Source organism: Panthera onca, chromosome C1, assembly GCF_046562875.1.
Source record: "Panthera onca isolate mPanOnc1 chromosome C1, mPanOnc1 haplotype 2, whole genome shotgun sequence".
In the NCBI taxonomy this organism is placed as follows: domain Eukaryota; kingdom Metazoa; phylum Chordata; class Mammalia; order Carnivora; family Felidae; genus Panthera; species Panthera onca.
Genome location: NC_138346.1, coordinates 205404214 through 205427118, shown reverse-complemented (window position 1 = coordinate 205427118; position 22905 = coordinate 205404214). Strand labels below are relative to the sequence as shown.

At 56.2% G+C, this 22905-nt stretch overlaps 1 protein-coding gene across 8 annotated transcripts in view; it reads right to left on the bottom strand.

The window, feature by feature from the left end:
- The window catches only part of HSPG2 (heparan sulfate proteoglycan 2), a 100051-nt gene extending 79332 nt beyond the window's left edge, over window positions 1–20719 (bottom strand). For 6 of the 8 annotated variants that reach the window (XM_060622246.3, XM_060622254.3, XM_060622247.3 and 3 more), the window contains exon 1: window positions 20553–20719. In XM_060622246.3, coding sequence (XP_060478229.3) covers window positions 20553–20615 — 63 coding nt within the window. In that variant the 5' untranslated portion in view covers window positions 20616–20719. The remainder of the gene's footprint in view (window positions 1–20552) is intronic. The other 2 variants (XM_060622252.3, XM_060622253.3) reach the window with 1 other exon arrangement.
- Between the last annotated feature and the right edge of the window lie 2186 nt (window positions 20720–22905).

Here is a 22905-nt window from a genome sequence, read left to right as displayed (position 1 = left end):
CTGTCGTCCCGCACAGCACACTCTGAAGAAAGGCAGCGGGATGGACACTGAACCAGGAGCCAGGAATCTGGATGCAGCCACTCAGTAGCTGTGCGATTTCAAGCAAGTCACTTGACCTCTCTGGATCGGTTTTCTCGTCCATACAGATGGGGGCATTAGTTCCTATTCCTTCGTGGTGTTGTGGGATCAAAGGAACTTGGGAATGTGACTGCGCTCTCCATATTAGCCCCAACCTCTCCCCAGGGGCAGCGGCCATGAAGGACGGTGGGAAGATGTCCTTGGGGAGGAGGGGGGGTGCCTGCTGCTGGCTCTGGAACAGAGCTCAGCAGCTGCTGACAACAGCTGGTAAGAATTCTGGGTCTGGTCCAAGCACGGCGAGAAGGGGCGAGCTGAGAAGTCACCTCTGGCCCTCCTCTGTCACCCTTTCCTGCTGACAGCTGCTGGGGCCTCAGGGCCAAGGGCCCCACCGCAGGAGGTGGGTGGGAGCAGGCTGGCTGGGGTCATCTCAGTCCTTGTGCTGCCAACTGCTCAAATCCCAGGGTTCCCTGGCCTCACTGCTGCAGCCCTTTACCCAGTTTCTGGGGAACTCTAGGGGGAGGGGGTGGGGCTGGAGCAAAGGTCTGTGGGCCCAAGACGCCTTGCCTGGAGCCTGGGCGCCCCGGAGACCCCGGGAGGGTGGTGGATGGGCAGGGTCGAGAGGGCAGGGGTCTTGGGAGAGGCCTTGCGGTGTTCCTGGCAGATGGCCGGGGTTGCAAGCCCTTCACGGAGCCTCCTTGGAGCCTGTGAACCTGGCCTTGCCCGGACCCACCCCAGGCTCCTCTCGGCCCCACAGTCCTGCTCCAAGTTCAGTGCCAAACCAGTCCGTTCCAGCCCACGCGGCTCTTGCTCCTCTGAACTCTTGCACGCCTATAATTACGACTAGCCATATTTTCCGAGGCAAATGTGGAGAAACGGTTTAACAAAGGATCCCTGGGCCGCTTCCAGGGGTCAGAGGCAGCCTGGGAGATGTAGTCTGGACGAAGAGGTATTAAGTCTGGGGCATGTTCACAGTTTTTCAGGAAGACAACTATTCTATTTTATTAATAAATCAAAGCCATCCTAGGAAATATGTGTTGGTCACATGCCAGTCCACATCCCTGGATAAATCACTTGACCCCTCTGAGCCTCTTTCTCCCTTTTTCTTTCCTTTTTTTAAAAAATGTTTATTTATTTTTGAGAGACAGAGCGCGAGTAGGGGAGGGGCAGAGAGCGAGGGAGACACAGAATCCGAAGCAGGCTCCAGGCTCTGAGCTGTCAGCACAGAGCCCGACGCGGGGCTTGAACCCACGAACTGCGAGATGGTGACCTGAGCTGAAGTCAGACGCTTAACCGACTGACTACGCAGGCGCTGCCCCGTCCCTTCCCCCCCACCATGTTTATTTTTGAGAGAGAGAGACACAGAGCGTGATCGGGGGAAGGGCAATGAGCCCCTGTGTCCTAATCTGTAAAACAGGAACAAAAATGGCCACCTCCCAAGGCTGCTATGGAGATTCAACAAGACAACCTGTCACTTCTTCACTTTCTTCCCCTCCCACCTCCACCCACCCAAGAGTTCACGTGCCAAGAGAGCGAGCTCTCCAGAAGGCCCCCCCTTCCCCGGGGAGAATAATTCCTGCTATGCGCCACCCGCCACCCCCCCCCCCCCACAAGTGAGATAAGACAAAGCTGCCTGAGAGGTCTCCAACAGATCCCTGGGTCCTGGGCTATCAGGGAAGCCCTCACTTATCAGAAGGGGAAGCCAACAAAAAAAAGCCCAGAGAGGGGAAAAGGAAGCCATCAAGGAAGATCCATCAGGGTTGAAGAGCCAGAGTTCAAATCCCATTCTGTGACACTGCCCACTGGGTGACTTTCCCACTTGGAGCTTCATTTTAGTGACCCTCCCCTGCCCCCGAGTGTTGTTGTAAGGACCAGCTGGATCATGTACATAAAGGATTTACATCCTTTATGAGATGAGATGGATGAGATGGATCGTGTGTGCAGAGTAGCACCAGGGACTCAGAGAGGTCATGGCCGCTCCACGAAGAGAAGTCCTAGCAAGCAGATGGTGGAGGCAGACGCAGGACCCGGGTCTCTGGCTCCTAACACAGGCTCCTTCTCCTGCCATCACGTCACCTCCTTCCCCTCCTTCCCCATGGCTGGGGTACGGGGTGTGGGACTACACAGATGAGGACTCTGGGAGGGTGGCATTTAGGCTGGGTCTTTGTCAGGGACTGATCAGGGCCTGAGACCCCAGTCTCCACCTCTGGGACTTAAGGCTAGTCCCTCCAGCGGGTCCTAAGCTCCAGGCAGACCAAGGCTGAGGATGGGGCAGGAAGGGCTGGCAAGCCAGGGGTGCGTGTCCTTGGCAGGGAGAACTCAATCTCCCAGGGGCTCGGGTTACCGGAAATGGTAAATCTCCCACTGCCTGCTACCTCCGACCAGGAATGTCTGCTGCCTGAGGGAACATCCTGTCCACTTGCCCCCAGAGAGCCAAGGGACAGCCCAGGACCTGGGCCCACCCTGTGATCCCCACCCTACTCCTGGGGTCTCCGGTTGACCTGTGGGGCTCCCCAGCCAAAGCGTACCTGTCATTCTGAGGCAGTGGGGATGGTTGTAATTGACCGATCATAGAAGAGACGGTTGGAAGGGACACCCCCAGAAGATTGAAAGCCACCCATTCACTCTTGTCAAATGTAGATTCTGAACCCCAAATTTGGGTGAACATTCTGCTCTCATTGGCCCAAACACAGGAGGTAGCACGTGGGAGCCTTGCGACAGGACTAACCTGGTTGGAAGCCTGGCTCTGCCACATTCCAGCAGGGTGGCTTTGGGGAACTCACTGCACCTCTGGCCGCTCATCTCTGACCAGTGACAAAGCTGTGACGGGGACCCTGTGAAATTCACGGAGCTGACAGTGAGTTGCTTAGCACACGGCTGGGCACAGAGCCAGGACCCAATAAACGGTGGTCATCAGAAGTACTGGGAAGAAAAGGGGAAATAACCAGTAATTGTTAACGTGCGCAGGTATGCAGGTAACATGTAGGTTTTCTGCACTCACGGAGCCGACATGAGCCTTGGAGTCAGCTGGACCACAAACTAATACTTGCCAAACGGTGAGAGCATTATAGAGAAAACAGGGCAGGGTGAGGGGGACAGGGGCTGTTTTGGGGAGGGGAGCTGCCATTTTACACAGGTCGATTAGGGAAGGGGGCAGAGATGGGAAGGAAGCTGGGGCATGCGGGGAGGAACGGCACCCTGGGCACAGGGAATAGCAGCTGTAAAGGCCCCAAGGCAGGAATATCCTTAGAATGTTCCGAAAACAGCTAGGAGGCCAGTTACCTAACCTCACAACTAACTGCCCTGAGAGTGAGGTATAATTATCCCCATTCACCAGCAAAGGCTCACGAGGCTCAGAGAGGCTTGCCCAAGGTCACGGAAAAAGTGGCAGGGCCAGTATTCCAACCGTCCTTCTCAGCAAGATGTCCAGGGGAGACCGTCCCCAGAGCTCCCTCCTTCTCAGCAAGATGTCCAGGGGCGACTGTCCCCAGAGCTCCCACGGGGAGGGGCAGGATGGGGAAAAGTACCCAAGTGTCCGAGGTGGAGTTCTGACTCCTTCCGACTGGCTGTGTGGTCTCAGGTGTCACATCTCCTTGCTGGGCCTCAGTGGCCTCAGCACTCATGGACCTGAAATGCCTGTTTGTCCACCTCCCAGTTAATGAGGGAGGGGGCCAAAGGGAGGAGGAGGGGAAAACATGATGCTCAGAGGTGACCCTGAGCTTCTCTGGCATCTCAGACCCAAGGCTCCTCACCAGACAGGTATGAATGTTGCATGCAGCCCCTACCAACTTGGACCGCCCAGGGTGACCTCCTGCCTGGCCCCCAAGAGCGTGCACCCTGCCTATGCCTGCCCGGGGCCTGGTCCCCACTCAGCACCTGGGGCCCAACCACAGCCGGGAACCCGTCCTGCACTCCAGCCCCAGGTGTCAGACATGCCCCTCACCCTCAGCTCCCGGCGTCCCGACCAGGCAGAGGCCCGTGATCAGCCTTTGTAACCAGGGGTGCCAAAGTAGGCCAGCCGGTGAGGGCACCGGGCCAGACCCTGAGGCCCGGCCAAGTGCAAACAACATGCTTGGCGCCCAGATACGGGAGCGTTAGAGCGGGCAGGCTGCCCACTGCCCCCGTCACAACAAGCCATCACCTCCGTCCTGCCGCGAGGGGCCCAGGCACCTCCGCTGGGAGCAGGGGACTGCCAGGGAGGCCTCCTCCCCCACCCCCACGCCCCAGGAATGGGCAGTGGGAATCTCAGAGGCTGGACATGGAGATTCCAGATGCAGCAGCTGAGCAGGCAAAGCTGCAGAGACAGCTGAGGGGAGTGGGTGGGAAATTAAGGGGGGAAGGGAGGCCTTTTTAACATTATGGGCGGAGTCGGGGAGGGAGAGTCGGAGCCCCCCAGGGGCTGAGGGAAAAGTGGGGAAGGCACAGCACCACACGGGTTCCAAACTGGGACAGGGGAACCGGTAACAATGACAGCAGCCACCCCTTACTGAGTGTGCAAGGCCACCCAGCAGAACTTTGTGCAGGGATGGAAATGTTCTGTTTACAGCCGTCCAATAAGGTAGCCACTGGCCACTTGTGGCTACTGAGCACTTGCAGTGTGGCTGAGGCAACTGAGAAGCTAAATTGTTATTCAAAACTTTAACTTTTATTATGTTTAATTAAATCTTAAATTTACTACATAGTCACTGGTGGCCAGAGCTATCATACTGGATAGTGCAGGTTACACCATCATCAACCCATAAATTTTCTTTAAAAATGTTTATTTATTTATTTTGAGGGAGAGAAAGGGCGCAGAAGCAGGGGAGGGGCAGAGAGAGAGACAGAACCCCAAGCAGGTTCTGTGATGTCAGTGCAGAGACTGACGTGGGGCTCGATCTCACGAAGTGAGATCATGACTTGAGCCAAAATCAAGAGTCAGATGCTTAACCGACTGAGCCACCCAGGCACCCCAACCAATCCTTAACGCAAGGCTGGAGGTACAGCTGTCTCCACTCTACAAAGGAGGAAACTGAGGCCTGCTCAAGGCCACACGGCTGGCAAGCGGCAGAGGGGAAATCAGAACCGAGGCCTGGCCCTTTCATGACACTCCCCACCCAGGGCTATTATTGTCAACGCTGGAAGGGACTCGCGGAAATTGTACATGTGTGGGCGATAAGGCTGCCCAATTAATCAGGACACCAAGTCTCTTGCTTTTGGCCCGAATTCTGTCAGCTATCCCCGTTATCACACGTTGACCAGAAGCTCAGACAGGCCATTTATAAAAGTCCTTGATTTCTTGACATGAAGGAAAGGCAAAACGATGACAGAATAATCCCAGCCGGTTGAGGAGCCAGTCTTTGAGAAAACTGGGAACCTTCAATGACAAGAAAGCTGGGCTTGGCCTCCCTGACCTTATCACCACAGACCCCAGCAGCCCCAGGCTCCTGAATGCCACTCCCTCTCTCAGGGCACATTTCCTGTCTCTAGGCCTTCATAAATGCTGTTCCCTCCTCCTAGGATGCTGTTCCTATGCCTCCCAGTCTAATCTACGCATCCATCCTTCAAGGCCAGGCTAAATTACCACCTCCGCTTTGAAGTCTTCCGGGACCCCCCACGAAGACATCTTTCTCTCCCACACATTCATACGACTTAATTTCTACCTTGTAGAGGACTAGAGATTTGGTCTTAATTATAGCCAAGAGAGTAAATGTCTCTACTCTCCTGCTTGAACCAAAGCTCCTTCAGGACAAAAACCAGCCTGAGTTTCCCCCCCTTATGTATATTTTAACCTTTAGACACGTCCCAATGCTGAGCAGCAGCTAGGATATTAATTAGACATTTACTAAAATATATTGAATTATAATAGTGGCTTAGAAGTCTGGGGACTCAATTTCTTATGGCTCGGCCCTCATCTCCTGTGATCCCCACAGGCAAGTCCCTTTCTTACTCTGGACCTCGATTTTCACATCTGTAAAATGGAAGGCAGTGATAGTATCTGTTTCATTGGGGGATTATTTGAACTTCTTATATTTATTTAACAAACACTATGTGCCAGGCACTGGACAAATATCATCTTCGTAACAACCCCATGAGATAGGTATTATAATTACTATCTCTGTTTCATAGAAGAGGAAGAAACGGGCAGGAGAATTTAATAGATAAAAGAGATAATGCAAGCGTGTGGCCCAGGGTACGTGCTAAATATATGGCAGTAACACGTTCATTTCTGTATAATAAAGGGTCTACAGAATCAGGGGAAATGTAGGGTATTTCCTCAGGGCCAGGCACATAGTAAGTGTTCCTCTAAATATTTGCTGCTTGGGGCGCCTGGGTGGCTCAGTCGGTTGAGCGTCCGACTTCGGCTCAGGTCACGATCTCGCGGTCCGTGAGTTAGAGCCCTGCGTCGGGCTCTGGGCTGACGGCTCAAAGCCTGGAGCCTGCTTCCGATTCTGTGTCTCCCTCTCTCTCTGCCCCTCCCCTGTTCATGCTCTGTCTCTCTCTGTCTCAAAAATAAATAAATGTTAAAAAAAAAAATTTAAAAAAAATTAAAAAATAAAATAAATAAATATTTGCTGCTTAGATGAACTCAGTCTCAAATGTACCAATAATGGTCAGGACGACCCTAACTAAAGCCCTTGACCTGTCAGGCAGTGGCCACTGTCTTTACCATCAGAGCACATCCGTGCTCAGAGAACCCCTTTCCCGCCCCTTTCTTTCTCCAAGGATGGGAAGTAGGTAATGACTTTGGAGTGACCTCTGTCTAGCTGTGCTAATCCCATGGGTGAATGGAGATAAGAGAGTCTGATTAAGTCTCAAGGGCACAGAATACTCTTGACTTCCTCCAGTCCTGCCAGGGGCTTTGACATTCCTCTCCCCAGCTCCAGCCCAGCCCAAAAGAGGGCAAGAAGGAATAGAATTTGGGAAGGGAATGAACACGGATGGAGTTTCCACGCTGGCTCTCTCTCTGTGCCTCAATTTTCACAACTGTCAAATGACAGTAATTCTCACATCGCAGGGGTGGTTCTCAAGATCAGGTGAGACCACGTGTGTAAAGCAGAGGTTCTCCAGCTTTACTGTCCCCAAGGATCTCCTCAAGGATCTCTTGGCGATCCTGTTTACACACACGCTCCGATTCAGAAGGTTTGGGCGAGGCCCCGACTGCTGGAGCATGCACCATTCTTTGAGTGAGAACAGCACCTTGCATAGGTTATGATAAAAGTTAGCTCTGCTCTTTCTTCTAGAGATTTAATCCTTAAGAAACATCTCTAGGGAGCTGGGACCGTTATTTTGCCACTGATGACACTGAGGTCCATTGAGACTGAGTGACTCACCTCACGAGGCAAGAAAGAGGCAGAAATCAAGTCCGGGGATCCATCTTTCCCAGGCATCACGCCATCCCAAGCCCCACCCATAAGCAGTGGCCAGACACACAGAGCTGAGGACACAGCAGCCCTGCCCCTCAGCCGCATCGCCAGCCCCTGCTGGGCCAGCCAGGCTTCCGGGCAGGGCCCCAGGCTCCCCCAAAAGAGGCCCCGGGCCATCACTTTCCCTCCCCCCAACCCCAGACAACTTCCAGCAGTCACCCCCTCCATCGCCTTATAAAGTGGCCAGAGCTGCTCCTCTCCAAGTTGCAGTTAATTTTATATGGACTGAATCCACTGTCATCTCGCTGCACCCTTAGCCTCATTGCTTCACACATTCCTTCTGGAGCAACATTACCTAATTTAACCATAGCCCCTGCTCTCCGGGACTCTCAAAATAGCAGCTGCCAGCGGGGAATACGCCCTAATGTTATCAAAATAAACAATTCTCCCTCCTCCCCCACTTAGTCTGCACCAACCTCAGGACCCAGCCCCTGGGAGTGGGGAACCAGCGGCTCGGAGACTGAGGGGGCCGGGGGGAGACCCAGAGAGCCTGCCAAAGCCCTGTTCTCTCCATCCACCCAGCTCTCTCGTATGCCCTCTTCAAACATGTTCCTGGGATCTCCCCATGCCCCGCCTCCCCTCATATCCCCCAGTCATGGGCCCAAAATCCATGGGTCGTTGCTGCCCTGGTTTTGCCCAAGACTGGGATTCAACTTTCACTTTCTCCTAATAACAAAAACTACAATAGTAACCATTTCTTCCATTCCCCGGGTATTCATTACCGGGTATTCACCTACTTTTCGCACGTTGGCCTGCTGACACCCGGGAAGCTGGGATTAGCGTTCTTTTGTTTCAGGTCACGAAAGGGGTGCTCAGAAAGGTGAAGCGACTCGCCCAGGGTCACACAGCCCAAAAGTGCCAGAGTTGGGGTGAGAAGCCAAGCCCGGCGGCCCCGAAGGCCCAGCCATCATACTACCTTCTAGCTGGGACTCCCCTGCAGGGTCCGAGCCTCGGAGAGAAGGAGCACACGTGTTCTTACGTGCCAGAAGGAGCTTGCTCACCCGGTATATTACTGTAGGGTCTGCTTACGTGGCTGACACCAAACCACGGGGGCCTATTATGCCTAGTTCACATTTCACCCAGATCCTATGGGCCCTAAGTCTGTCCCCAGGGCCCCAGGGGCACAGGCTTGCCTGTCAATCTGTCTCCGGGACCCTGCCTCCTGCTCCCCACCCGTCCCGCCATGTGCCGCCGTGTGCCTTTGAGCTGGGCTACCACATTAAAGCAGGGAACACCCAAGCTGACATACCTTGGGCGCAACCGGTGGTTAACGAGCTGCAAGGGCGGGCCTCCCCGTCCCCGGCTGCCCAGAATAATCATTAACCGTGACAGAGCCGAGGCAGGAGCCCAGGCGGCGGCTGGGGTGCTGAGGCCCCTGGTGCTCGAGGGGGTGGCTTGGACCACCTGACTTCCTCAGCTGGCCACGAAAGCTCAACCTGGTATCACCAGGGCAGGCAGTCCAGCCAGTGCCGTGGGGGCACTTACAGAAGCCCGAGGTCTCTCTTCACTCACAGCCTGTCCTGCCCCGCTCCCCTCCCAACAGTATGAAGACCCCTAAGTGAAGAGCTGTAGACGGGAGGATGGACCCTGGGGCTTGGGGCCTTCTGAAAGGGTGGGGGCGGAACAAAATGGAGCCCCCAGGTTTACCTAGTACCAAGGACCAGAGGCAATTTTCAAACTAATGGTTCCTGTCATTTGTCAACTGTCTCTTCTGGCTGCAGGAGAGTTATATGATCTCTAGTCTTCACCAAAACCCTGTGGAAGACGGTATTACCAATCCCAGCTGACAGATGAGGCTCAGAGAGGTTAAGCCACCGGCCCAGCATCATAGAGCAGTCAGCGATGGAACTAGGGCAGGAGGCATAGCATAGCCGTGAGTCCTGCCAGGGCAAGAGCTGAGCCTTCTGGAAGATGGGATCTGGACAAGGTACCTGAGGCCAGCAGGAGGCGGGATGGTGGGGGGTGGTGAGGAGGCTCTGGAGCAGTGAAGGGGGAGGGGTGGAACCTGCACCCCCCTCCCCCAGTTGTTCTCCATCCTCCTCTGTTTAGAGAATTCCCTTCAGTTGCTCAGGTGAAACGAAGGTGAGGCCCAGGCAGGCTGAAAGCTTTGATCTTATCACACATTCCTGCCCCAGCCACCCCTTCCCTTCTCCCCACCTCCCCCCACCCCCACCCCCCATCCAGGAGGTGGAAAACCAGGCTGACTTAACTCTTTCATCCCACTTCCTAAAACCAAATCCAGGCCAGAGCTGGTCTCTGCCTCCCTTCCTCTCTCCCGGGAGGGGCAAAAGAGGACCAAGGAGGAAAGCAGGAGCTTCAGACCCACCCTCCTCATTCAATGTCACAGAGCCCCAAACCTGAACTCTGTGTGCAGCTCTCATTTCTCCTAAATTAAAATCACCAGGGGCACCTGGGTGGCTCAGTCGGTTAAGCATCTCTGACTTCAGCTCGGGTCACGATCTCACGCTCCGTGAGTTCGAGCCCCGTGTCGGGCTCTGTGCTGACAGCTCGGAGCCTGGAGCCTGCTTCAGATTCTGTGTCTCCCTCTCTCTCTGCCCCTCCCCTGCTCAGGCTCTGTCTCTCTCTGTCTCAAAAATAAATAAAAACATTAAAAAAAAAATTTTTTTTTAAGTTAAAAAAAAAAGTCACCAGACACAGCATAAATAGCCCCTGTGCTTTTCCACATCCATGAGCTCATCTGAGGCTCACGACAAAACTGGCCTGCTCTCCTCTCCAGCCCTGTGGGTCTTCTCACCTGCCCCAGTCCAGGGGGAGCTGTGTCCCCCAGTCCCCTCTTCCCACAAGCTAATTTCAAGGGGAACAGACTGAAGTAACTGGAATAACAGATGGGGGCTAAGACAGAGTCACAAAGAGTCCAGCTATCTCCCAGAGATTGAGTGGCCCTGAAAACCTGCTCTTGTAGCCTCCTCCCCCACAACCCATGCCTTTTATCGACTAGGCCACCACCCAGCTGGTCTCCCTGTCAGACTATAAGCTCCATGAATCCGTGGCTGGTTATACCTAACCCAGGGCCTGGCGCAGAGCTGACACTCCATAAATGTTTGCTGAATGAACGAATCAGTGAATGGTCCCCTTTTGCATCTGGAGAAAATTAAGCTCAGGGAAGTTACAGGACTTGCCCCGGATCACACAGGCAGGGCCAGGAGGGGTCCAGGAATCTGTGGCCCTGAACCTAATGCCCATTCACTAAATGTGGACAGCACCCCAGATGTTAGCTCAGCAGCAGGTACCCAAGGGGCACAGGGGTGAACCGATGCGGACAAACCCCTGCAGGTGTGATCCCGGGCCCACAGGAGAGGACAGGTTAGGAGGTGTAAGGGAGCAGGCAGCCATGTCCTCCATCTGGCTCCCCGCTGCAGGGCCTGGCACCCGTGGGCTGGTAGCAACCATGAAGGAAGGCATGGGATTGGCAACATGGTAGGCTGTGCAAGGTGGCTACCTCCCCAGGCTCCAAAGAATGGAATGCCACCATCTCTTGAGGGGAAGCTACCAGCTTTCTCCAAGAACTCGACGTTCTGTTCCTCTGAGTTGGCAGGAGGCCGAAGAGAAAGAGCAGAGTCCATTTTGTGGGTAGAAAAATCAAAGCCCAGGAAAGATGGTCAGTAGTTGGCTGGCAGCTAAGTGGAGGCCCAGGCCCTGACCTCCTGCCTCCTGGTCTGGCCAGGTAAAGGGTGGGGGACTGGGATGGATATCAGCTATCTCGGTGGCTTCCTCTCATTCTTTTCCTCCGTGTTAATGACTCCAGCAGCAGGCCAGGGCCTTCCTGCCCACACACTTGACAACAATGCGAATCTAGAGACGACGGGGACGCACGACTTCTGGACCCTTGCCCCAGACGCCTTCTTGCTCCACCAGCCAAATCCTCTGCTTGCTCTGCGAGCCCCGCTTCCTCCAGAAAGCCTTCCAGATACCTCAGGCCGAACTGATCTTCCCCTTCCCTGGCAGTCTGCTCCTGCCTGCACTGCGAGTTGCACTGGGTGCTTATGGTTCATGGGTCCTGCCTCCCCAAGACCTAGAGATCCTGGAGAGAAGGGACCCTGCCTCTAATTTCTTGCAGGAGGACGGACAGAGGTGGATTCAGCTCCTACCTTCCTCTGTACATGGCTGTGTGATCTTGGGCAAGTCACTGCTCTCTACTGAGCTGTTTCCCATGAGAAATGGAGGTATATTCCCAACTACATGGGAGAGTAGATCCCAACTACATGGGAGAGTAGACAATGCAGATAAAACACCTATAACACAATGTCTAGCACACAGTAGGTCCTCAGGCAATGAATGAATGAATGAATGAATGAATGAATGAATTCCTGACTCTTCCACTGCACAAGGATGCTCAAACGACACAGTTTGGGACTCACACGTAGATTACGCTCCCAGCCGGGGCACGAGGTTCTGTGCCCTGTGTTTCACCAGGACTGAGGAGGGCACACGGATGGCTCAGAGCAGGCCCCACTTGGCAAAAATTCACTTAACTCCAAATGGCAAAACCTGCAGGCCCCATAAGGAGCTTGGGATGTGACTGAGAAGGATCCAGGTTCTCAAGGGTCTCAATCCCAGGGAAAGCCAAATCCATTTCCCGACGGAATGTTATCATTAAGTTGGGATGGAGGCCAAGGGGCAAAAGGCACCCAAATCTGTGAAGTAGGAGCTGGATAAGCCCACATGGCAGATACGTGGTTTTCTGTACCCTCCGCCAAGACCAGCCCGGTTCACCTCCTCCATGTAGCCTGTCGTGACTACACTAGCCCTCCCAGACTGCCCCTTCTCTAGACCCAACAGGCTGGATCCACTGGGAGAGGGATGACGACTTTGGAGGCAGACAACCTGGGCTCCCCTCCCAGCTGTGACACGTACTAGATGGATGAATTGAGCCAGCCGTTCCCCTGCTGTGCCTCAGTTTCTCCCTCTGCAAAATGGAGATAAGAAGGCCAACCTCAAGATTGCTGGGAGCATCATACGCAACAATGCCTGGAGGGAGAGAGCTCCGTGTGTGGCTTGTTTCAAGAGAGGATGGCTTTTTTTTTTTTTTTAGTGTTTATTTATTTTTGAGAGACAGAGAGAGAGTGCAAGTGGGGGAAGGGCTGAGAGACACACACAGAACTTGAAGCAGGCTCCAAGCTCTGAGCTGTCAGCACAGAGCCCAAAACAGGGCTCGAACTCATGAGCCGCGAGATCATGACCTGAGCCAAAGTCGGACGCTTAACCGACTGAGCCACCCAAGCACCCAGAGAGGGTGGCGGTTTTTAATCAAGAGAAGGCATGTGTGCTCACTGAGCACTAGCTGACAATCTAGGTGCCTGAGGTCACTGGGGAGGAGAACTTGGAGGACCCAGGGCAGAGTAGACACTGGTCTGTCCTCAGGAAACTCCTAGGTCTCTGTTCTTCTGGCCCAAGGGTCACAGGAAAGCAAACAGCAGAGGAGGGAGAAAAGCCTGTTAAGTGACAGAGGCCACTGGGGCTAGGATTTATGAAGCCAGAATTTCAATCCATCCAGCCCAGTGAGGCATCCAAGAAGAGGCATGATCCCAGTTCGCAACTATTTGAAAACTGGAACCGCCAAACAAGGAGAGGGGATGAGTCAGCTGGGGTGAGGGGGGGGGAAGCCAGCGGCAGCAGGATGTGGGGCCAGAGCTGGCTCCTTGGGGGTGAGCATGGGGAAGGCAGGGAAGGGAGAGGCGGGGGCAGAGACCCAGAGGTGGGCTGGGAAGGGGCCAGAGGCAGCTGGGAATTCCCAGCCCCGTGCCAGGAGACCATCTGTGGGGTCACCCGAGGCCACCTCTCAAGTCCTCCCCCTGCCCAGCCCCAGGCTGCTTCCCCCTCCCCAAACTGGGACTGGGGAAAAGATGGGGAAAGACGCCAGACGTGACAAAATGAGACACCTGGACGTGAGGCACCCTAGTGGGGAAGGGGCAGGTCTCAGCAGCCCAAGGCACAGGGTGGAGGGAGAGGTCACCATGCACTTGTGAGTCTCTTTCCCTTAGCCCAAAGGGGTCAGAACTAGGGCTGTGCAGCCCCACAACCCTGGCAAGTGACCTGCTGCAGGCTCCCTCGGGGCTCCCCGGGCAAGGTCTTATCTCCTCGAGTGCGGGCCCAAAGGAGAGTGGGGCTGGGACAGGGTCCCGGGAAGCCCCCTGGCCACTCCCTTTAAGATGCATGGACATCCTCTCTGCACCCATGGGAGCCACACGGCCACGCCTCTGGTTGCTCAGAGCCCAACTGCACACATCTGGGAAGGGGACAACGCGTCCACAGGCCCCAGCCTTTCCCAGGCCACACCCCGGGGTGTGCCCCCCTCCTGCTCCCCCACCAGGAAGGAACAATCAGGGTGGAAGGGTGGACTCTGTCCTGCAGCTGCGGCCTCAGTGGGGGAAGGGGGGCAGTGACAGATCAGATGCAGTTCCATCCAGGGCTCCTGGACTGAGAAAGAGGAGAGGAGCAATGGCTTCCATCTGCTTGGTCAGTGCGGGGTCTGGGTCAACAGCTGGCAGCAGTTCTGATCAGGAAAAGTGTGCCCTGCTGGGCACCGGGAACCCGCAGTCAAATGTCGCTCCGGCTTAGCCCTCAGCAGGAACGATACTAACACAACAGCTCCATTTGTCAAACACCAATTCCACTGCGCACAGCAAGCCAGGGGCGTCTGCAGGGTCTCGTGTCCACCAGGGAAACAAGCATCATGATCCCTACTTCTGACCCGAGGCTCAGAGAGATGAAGGAACTTGCCCAAGGTCACACAGCCAGTTGGGCCGCACTAAGACTTGAAGGCAGGGCCCTTTGAGCCCACACTTTCCCTCGATCATAGGACCCAAGAGAAAGGGGTTCCAAGTCCAGTGAGGACACAGACAGGTGGAAGATGGCAGTGTGGGCACCCCAGCCTGCCCCACATGCTCCGGGTCTCAGCACAGTGCAGTGGCAGGGAAGGACAGCTGCCCTGTGCCCATGGGCCAAAGCAGCCCCTTCTCAATCCTCTGCAAGGAGCCTGGGCCTTATTGACTGGCCGGCTTCTCCCAAGGCCATTGATTTATTCACTGGATAAATGTTCACCTACTATTGCCGGGCACTGGGCAAATTGCACTGAATAAAATCTGAGTCTATGTCCTCATGGAGCGTCCATGCTAAACTGGGGGGAAGGCGGTAAATTCTAAATAAACGGACAAATACCTAAGCATGAGCTCAGGCCGTGGGGTTCTAAGGAACCAGCCGGCAGCTCCTTAGATGCATCCTCAGCAAGACGCCCCCCCCCCCACCACACACACACACCTGCCCCACAGGCCAGTGCAGAGGCCCCAGCTTGGGCTGGGTGTGCGTGGGGTGCTGCTGACTGCCCCCGCTCTGAGTCCGCCCCCTGCTGCCCCCATCCCTATGCCCGCCCCCTCCAACACACCCTGGAGTTTTCCCATCTCAATTAGTGGCTGCTCCTTCTGGAGATGCTCACGCCAAAGACCGTGGAGACTTCCCAGACTCCTCTCTTTCTGTCCCGCCCCTTCCCCAATCCATCAGCAATTTCCTGTCAGCCCTACCTTCCAGATACACTCGGGATTCGGCCGCCTCGTCCCAACTCCATCGCTCTGGTAGGAGTTCCCATGGTCTCTGGCCTGGATCTCGGCTTGTTTGCTTTTGCCCTTGACCCTCCGCATTCTCTTCTCTGCGCGGCAACTAGAGTGACCCCTCATCTCACTCAGAAGCAAAGGCCTTCTCGTGGCCCGGGCTCGGCACATCAGCCACGCTCCCCCCGACCCATGCCACATCGGCCTCCTTGTTTTCCGCAGGTATGCTGGACGCATCCAGGCCTTTCCATCAGCTATTCCCTCGGCCCTTTCCCTAGGTACCTGCATGCTTCTGTTCAAGCGTCATCTTATCAGAGGCTTTTCCTGATCCCTCATCACTCTGTACCCTCTTCCCGGCTTTATTTTTTTCATCTGAGCGCTTACTGCCCTCCGACATATTATATTTATTATCTGTCTTCCCACACGAGCTATAATGCAAGTAACACGAGGGGAGGGAATTTGACTTTTTGTTCTCTGCTGTAACCTCGGCGCCTAGAACCCCATCAGGTACTTAGAAGATACTCGATAATCCTTGTTGAATACATTCTACATCTACCACACACCTGTAGGGGACTTTAGTTCATGGGATATTTAATCACATACATCAGCGGTCCGTTCATTCATTCAACACACACTGCAAGCCTTTGTGCACCAGATAGACGCCCCCCTAAAATCCAGAGAACAGAGAAGCAGGGTGCCCTCCCCCACACCTCAGGGAAAGGGCTCCGGGAGGTAGTCGGGAGCTGGTCCTAAGGACACGTCAGGGAGGCCACAGGGATGTTCCTAGGTCCCTGCGACTCTGGCACAGGTGGGCGTGGGGAAAGGTGGGGAGGGTGGGTTCTGGGGGCCGCCGACACTTGAAAGCCTCACATTCCCAGGCCTCAAAGAGCCGCCTTGTTCCCAGGGCTTACGTGATGGTGCCCCTAGCCCAGCCACCCCCAGCAGCCACGAGCCGCTCCCCTCTCAAGGCCACTATTGACACGGACCCAACACCAGCAGTGAGGCTGGCGTCTCCCCGCAAAGCGAGTTCCACACATTCTTCTAGGTTTCAGTCAGCCAGCTCTGGGCGCTGGGGCGGCCAGCAGGCCAGGGCCAGGCCCTGGGAGCAGGAGGGGGCAGCAGGGCCAAAGGGGCCAAGGCCTGGATTGGGGCAACATGCCAGCTGGGTAGGATCCTCAGCCCAGCCTCCCTCTTCCCGGCAGGAGGGAGATGGGGGCAAGACCAGGGTCGGCCCTGGGGGGAGGGGGCATTGTGCTCACCATATCCTTGGGAAGCTGCTGGGGGATGGGGTCAAGTTCGCCCATTCTTCTTCTAGCCTGACCTCTCACATCTGGGATGGACTGGGGTGGGGGGCAAAAGGCCAGAGCTGAGAGCCCTTCCTGCACCTCCCAAGTGGCTTGAGGGTCCAGAATCTACGTCTGGCTTCCAAGTGGCCTCTGAATCATGGCTCTGTATCTTTCCACATCTTGGGCAGCCTTTCTGACTCTCCTGAGATTCTCGCCCCAAGGCCAAGCAGCCTGGGAACCTCTGCAGACTCGCCCTAAACCTTGGGCCCCCAGGCGCCAACCAGGGAACCCAGTGAGGGCTCCATGCAAGGCACCTAGCCTTCTTCCCCCTCACTCCCCACACAGGGTAGGGCCCAGCCTGGCCCACTTGGGCCTTCAAGCTTTGGGAGTAATTCGACAGTTTATAGGATCTCAGGGAAAACTTGACGAGGAGACTAATTAAGAAACCTACAAACGAACGGGTAGTCCCATAAATGACTGCCCTGGAGTTAAGTCTCTCTAGGCTCCTGCCAGGATAGGCATCCCCAGGAGGCCCCAGGATACTGAGGCATGCTCATCCTGAGTACCTCTGTCCCCAAAGCCAGACCTGAATACTCCTTGTCTGAGGGAGACTCTGCACTACCTCAGACCTGAGTTCTTACTTTTATCAACATCGGTGACAACGGTTTGATTCACAACTACTGCCTGCTACAAACAAGTGAGATAGGACTCAGAGTGGCGAGGAGAGCTTTGTCTGGCGTCAAAGCCTGGCTCATGGTACCACTGAGTATGTGTGTACTGTGAGCCACTGGGCAAGTTATGCAACCTCTCTGTGCCTCGATGTCCTCTGCTTAGAGAATGGGGACCACACTACTAGCTATGGTTTAATGCATTCAACAGATATATTGACTGAGCACTTACTACCTGCCAGGTGCTAAAGACAGAGCAGCAGAACAAAAACGCACAAGGTCCTGCTGTCATGGAGCTTAAATTGGTGATGGGGGGCAGGGAGGAGAGAGAGAACTAAGTAAACAAATACATGTCAGATAGTGACAAGAAAGAAAAAGCAGTGTAAGGGGACAGAGTATGTTGGGCAGAATAGTCAGAGACTTGAAGGAAGACAGGCAGAGGGTCATGTAAATATTTGAGGGACAAATGTTCTAGGTAGAAGGAACAGCAGATGCAAAGGCCCTGAGGTGGCAGTGTGTTTGGCATATTCGGGAAACAAAGACCAGTGTCACTAGAGTGAGTAAGCAAGGGGAAAGTTGGCAAGAGGAGAGATTGTAGAGGGAGTGGGGGAGGCCAGATCCCAAAGGGCCTTGTGGACTATATCAGGTCAGGGGCGTGGGTCTGATGGTGAGCAACGCGGGGAATGCTGGGAGATTCTGAGCAGGGGAATGACATGGGAGAATTTGTTGAGAAACTTTGTGCCTGGCAAACCGTAGGCACTCGACAAGTGTTAACTATCCATATTATTTTGTTATCATATGACCTGGCACCCTAGCACCTCCCTCCCTACCACCTCAAGCCCTCAACCCAGTCACCTTCTGCCACCTTCCTTTCACCCTGTCTTCCAGGCTGCGCCTCAGACCCACGGATCCCAACTTGCCTGTGTTCAGCCTGAGAACAGGCCCGGGCCAAGCCAGGCGGGGGCCACTACTCCCCACACACAGGGAGCGGGGCCATCTCTGCCCCTTCCAGCCTCCGCCTCCCTCTATGACCTATAGCCCTCCCTCTGGAAATCCCCAAGGCACACTCGTTACAACCCCTTCCCACCAGCAAGTCTGGGGCAAGGGGAGGGGGCATGCAGAGCATGCCAGTTATGTCCAGGGGAGTCTGAGATGGTGCTACCCCTGAGGGAAGGGGAGGCTCCTCCATTTCCTGCCCGCCCACAGTCTCCCTGGTGAGGAAACCCAGGCGAGGCAGGAAACAGGTATCTCAGTGACTTCCCTCCGCAGCCCTGGAAAACACCGTAATCACGGCAGCCCCCTCAAGATTCCGGTCTCCTGGCAGGACTGGCCCCAAGAAAGGAAAGGCTAAGGTCCCAGCAGGAAGAAAAGGGGTCAGCAGGCCAAGGCAGGCGCTGAGTCACCCGGGCCTGGCCCCCACCCCCAGCAAGCCTCTCCACCTCCTCTGAACTGAAATTACTCCCACACTTAATCACAGACCACCGCTTCCTGTCTCCTGCCCCCAGGGAGGTCTTGAGCTCCCTAAGGACCACCTTACCTTCGCTTGTGTCCTATCCTCACCCATGCACTGTTGGCTTGTGGATGTGAACCAAAGGGCGGAAAAGATAAAGGGCAGTGGGCGAAGAAGAGCCCAAGGTTTGCTGGGGCACTGGGTCAGGAGCCTGATGTCATTTAAAAAATGTACCACGAACTCCTTACCCCATTTTACAGATGCGGAAACTGAATGCTCAGGAAGAAGAAACTGCCTCAGATCACAGGCTAGAAAATGACAGAGCTGGGATTCAGCTTTTGTGGGTCCATGAGACTCCAGAAGCCAAGATCTTTCCAGCTCTCCACCATCAGCCGGGGGGTGGGACACTGAAGACCTCGGTGTGGTTGCTGACAAGACCATAATCCCACAGGATTGGAACTGCCTATTTACCCATCTCAGTTCTGGGAAAGCAAAGACAGGACCTATTCTTGCTCACCCGTAAACCCCAGCCAGATGCGCTGGTATGCAGTAGGTGCTTAGCAATATCTGCCGAATGAATGAACCCTTGAACCCCCACTGACTGTCATGGAACGCTGCTCAATGAAGATATGTTGAATGAACAAGTGAATGAGATGATTGGCTGCAATCTGGAATTTCTGTTGAAATTCCTCCCCCACACAGCAAATAGCTCCACCCTCCTCCTCACTCTGACCACTGTAGAACCCAGCATTCAGGAGCCCCTCCGCAGAGGCAGAGCTGGGGGAGTTTCAGAAAAGGAAGACACCCCATGTGCTAGGTTGGTGCCTACTTTTTTGGAAAAGTAAAGATCAAGTTCAGATGGGGACTGGGAAGCAACTGGTCGGGCCCTGCTGGATGTGCAGGGGTGAGAGGCTGAGAGAGGGGATTAAGGAAGCCCTGCAGACAGGGAGTGGGGGAGGAGAGTTGCTAGGTGGGCAGGGCAAGAGAGCTGAGGGGTCAGGTCTGGGGTGAGGGCTGAGCACAGACATGAGATAGAGGTGGCAGGGATACAGTCACTGGGTGAACACCGGCTTAGAAAAGCCCCTCTCTTGGCTCTGAGAAGGGGAGGGAAGAGGGCAGTGGCAGGGACAGGGACCACCTAAGATCACCTCAAAGAGGGTGGGGGTGGCTCTGTGGTTCACCAGGGCAGGCCCAGTTCCCCAAAAGTGCCCCCACCCACATCTGCCACCAGCGGCCTGCCCACTGCCCCTGCCCCACCCTTCTCGAGTTCACTCAGGTCCTCAGAGCGTCTTCTGGCCAAGCATTCTTTCCCTCTGCATGGGCCCATCCAAGCTCAGAGCCGGGAACCGGGCTGTAATGGCAGGCCTCCCCTGCACCTGAGGACCCAGGAAGAGGACAGTGGGAAACAGACCCACTGAATATCCGCCAGTTAACAGGCCAAGCACCAGGCACTTTCATGCGCCTTCCATCCAGTCCTGCCAGTCATGCATTTTGAGTTCCCTTTGGCCTTGTAGGCTGGTCTCAGAAAGGTTAACTAGCTTGCCGGAGGTCACACAGCTACTCCAGAAAAGGACAGGGATGGATTCAAGCCCTGGGCTGCAGGACTCCAAGGCCTGTGGGTGTTTCACACAAACCTCAGCTGTGTCCGAAGTGGTTCTTTACTTGTGCCTGCCTGGTTACTAGCTCCCCAACGGGCCAGACGGCCTGGTAAAGTTCCAGTGAGGATTGATAGGCTCCCCATCACCAGAGAGTGCCCCCTTTCCAAGTTGGCACAGAGAGGGGTGCCCTTGCCCTGCCAAGTTCCCGCCCTGCTCGAAGTTTCTCCGCCTGGTCCTCAGGAATGGCAGGCCGGGCCATGCCTAGAGCGACTGGGAGACTCGGCAACGTGGCCGGGCGACCCATGGGCTCTCCCGCGGGCCGGCCCCGCCCCCGACCCCACGCAAGGTTCCCTGGACGCCCCTCGGGACTGCCCCACCGCGGAGGGTGGCGCCGGCCTGTGCCTGCCCGGGGTCCCTGGCGGGCGCCGCAATCCCGAGCCAGAGTCCCAGCCAAGTTGGCGGGCGCGGCGAGCGGGGCCCGGGGCGCCCCCCGCCCCGCACACTCACCGCGAGCAGCCGCCCGTGCAGCAGCAGCGCCAGCAACAGCGCGCCCGCCGCCCGCTGTCCCATGGCCCGGCCGGCTCCGCTCGCTCTCTCGCTCGGCGCCCGCCCGAAGCCGCCCGCTCTCCAGCCTGCGGAGTCCTCGGGACGGCGCGGCCCGCTCCCGCCGCCCCCACCCCTCCCGCCGCTCGCCCGCCCCGCCCCGCCCCGCGGCCGGCCGCCCCGCCCCCGGGCGCCAGGCCCCACCCCGGACCGCCCCGCCCCGCCGCTCCAGGCCCCGCCCCCGGACCGCCCCCGGACCGCCCCCGGACCGCCCCCGGACCGCCCCCGGACTGCGGGCGCCGCTCGCTGGAGCCCGAGCCCCCGGCGCAGCCAACTGGGCCTTTGTCTGGGCCCCCAGCCCCCTCGGCGCGAGCCGCGGCCCAGCCCGGCTCCCCGCCAAACCCGGCCTGGAGTGCGGGATGGGACGGGGCCCTGCGCGCCGACACCGGCCGCGGCTCCTCGCGCACGCGACCCCAGCACGGACCACACACCCCCCTTTCGCACCCGGCGCCGGGACTCCTCACTCGCGCGCCCAGAAGTCCGCGCGCTCTCACACACGCCGCCTGCACACGCGCACCCGGGCACGTTCACACACACGCCAAGCTGGCCTCCCCCCCCACCTTTCACACTCGCGCACGTTCACGCCCTGGCCCCCCGGCCGACTATCTTCACGCGCTCAGACGCACACATGGTCTTTTCAGAACTGTCACCTCTGCAGGTGACATAGCGGACACGACTTTCACACACTCAGCCGCTCACGTCCCTATTCACACATTTACACGGACTCACAAGGGAATCCCCAGACCCGAAGTGTAAGGACGTGTTTTCGTACACAAATGCCACACAGGCCTTTTGCTCGCACACATGCTGGCCCGTCTTTTTTACCTTTTCTCCTACGCTAACTGCAGCGATTTATTAATTTTTTTTAACGTTTATTTATTTTTGGGAGACAGGGAGAGACCGAGAATGAGCAGGGGAGGAACAGAGACAGAGGGAGACACAGAATAGGAAGCAGGCTCCAGGCTCTGAGCTGTCAGCACAGAGCCGGACGCGGGGCTCGAACCCACAAACCGCGAGATCACGTCCCAAGCCGAAGTCGGTTGCTTAGACTGAGCCACCCAGGCGCCCCTAACCGCAGCGCTTTACAGTGCGCCCTAGAGAGCGAACTGAATTGCCCCTCGCACGCACCATTTTCCCCACCAACCACTCACAGACCCACTTGCGTGGACGTAAATCTCAGCCCCCGGCGCCACAGACCCCCGAGTCCCACACGCAGGCCCAGACACAGACCCTGTCAAAGCCCTAGTCACAGATGCTTGGGTGGTAAGTCCCAGTCCCCGATGATCCACCTCTGACACAGACCCACAGACAGCACACTCGGCCATGCCACTGGGCCTCTCTGCCTGGCTCGGGTCTCCTTTCTGCCTGAAAATTTCCAGGGCAACCCAGGCTCATGGGTGGAGAGAAAACCGACCTGTGTGTGCGTGTGAGCATGTAGCGTAGAGGAAAACCTTTTGAGTAATGATAGAGGGAGGAGAATAAAAACTGAAGTTTCCATTGTTTCCTGTGAGAGTTGCTAGGTTCCAGAGACTCATGGCTGGGTTTGCAGCCAGGAGTGAGGTGAGCTGTGGACAGAAGGAAATGCCCAGCTAACCGGGCGGCACCAGGCCTGGCTCCGGAAGGCATGTTCCCTGTGATAGGGGCCTGCAGGCTCCCGGTCACTCTGTGGCCTCCCATCTAGGCGCCTGGGGGATTGAGAAAATGCTGGCGTCCCGACCCCCATCCCAGACAGATGCTCCATCCCCAAAAGATTGGGTTCTTCACCCTGTGGGGCCTATTTCTGGGGGACCAGCTCAGAGCTGTAAAGGACAAACACTACATCTGCAGTGCTTTGGTCAACTCCCTGGCCCCAACCCAGATGCCAGGCACAACACCGAGGAAGGACTGTTACTGCTCCAAACAGGGAGATACAGGTAGACCGAGGAGGGATGTCTGATCTTGGCCCTTGGTGAATCCCTAATCTGGTGGCAGGAAGCAAGAGGATATAGTCCCCTGTCCTCATGCTGTTCTCAGTCTGATAGAGAATCCCACCCCTCCCGCCTCACTGTGCAATCCTGAGCAAATTAGTCAACCTTTTGAGGCCTCAGTTTCATCATCTAGAAAATAGGGAAAGGGGGCACCTGGATGGCTCTGTTGGTTGAGCATCTGACTCTTGGTTTCATCTCAGGTCATGATCTCACCGTTGATGAGTTCGAGCCCCGTGCTGGGCTCCACACTGACAGTGCAGAGCCTGCTTGGAATTCTCTCTCTCCCTCTC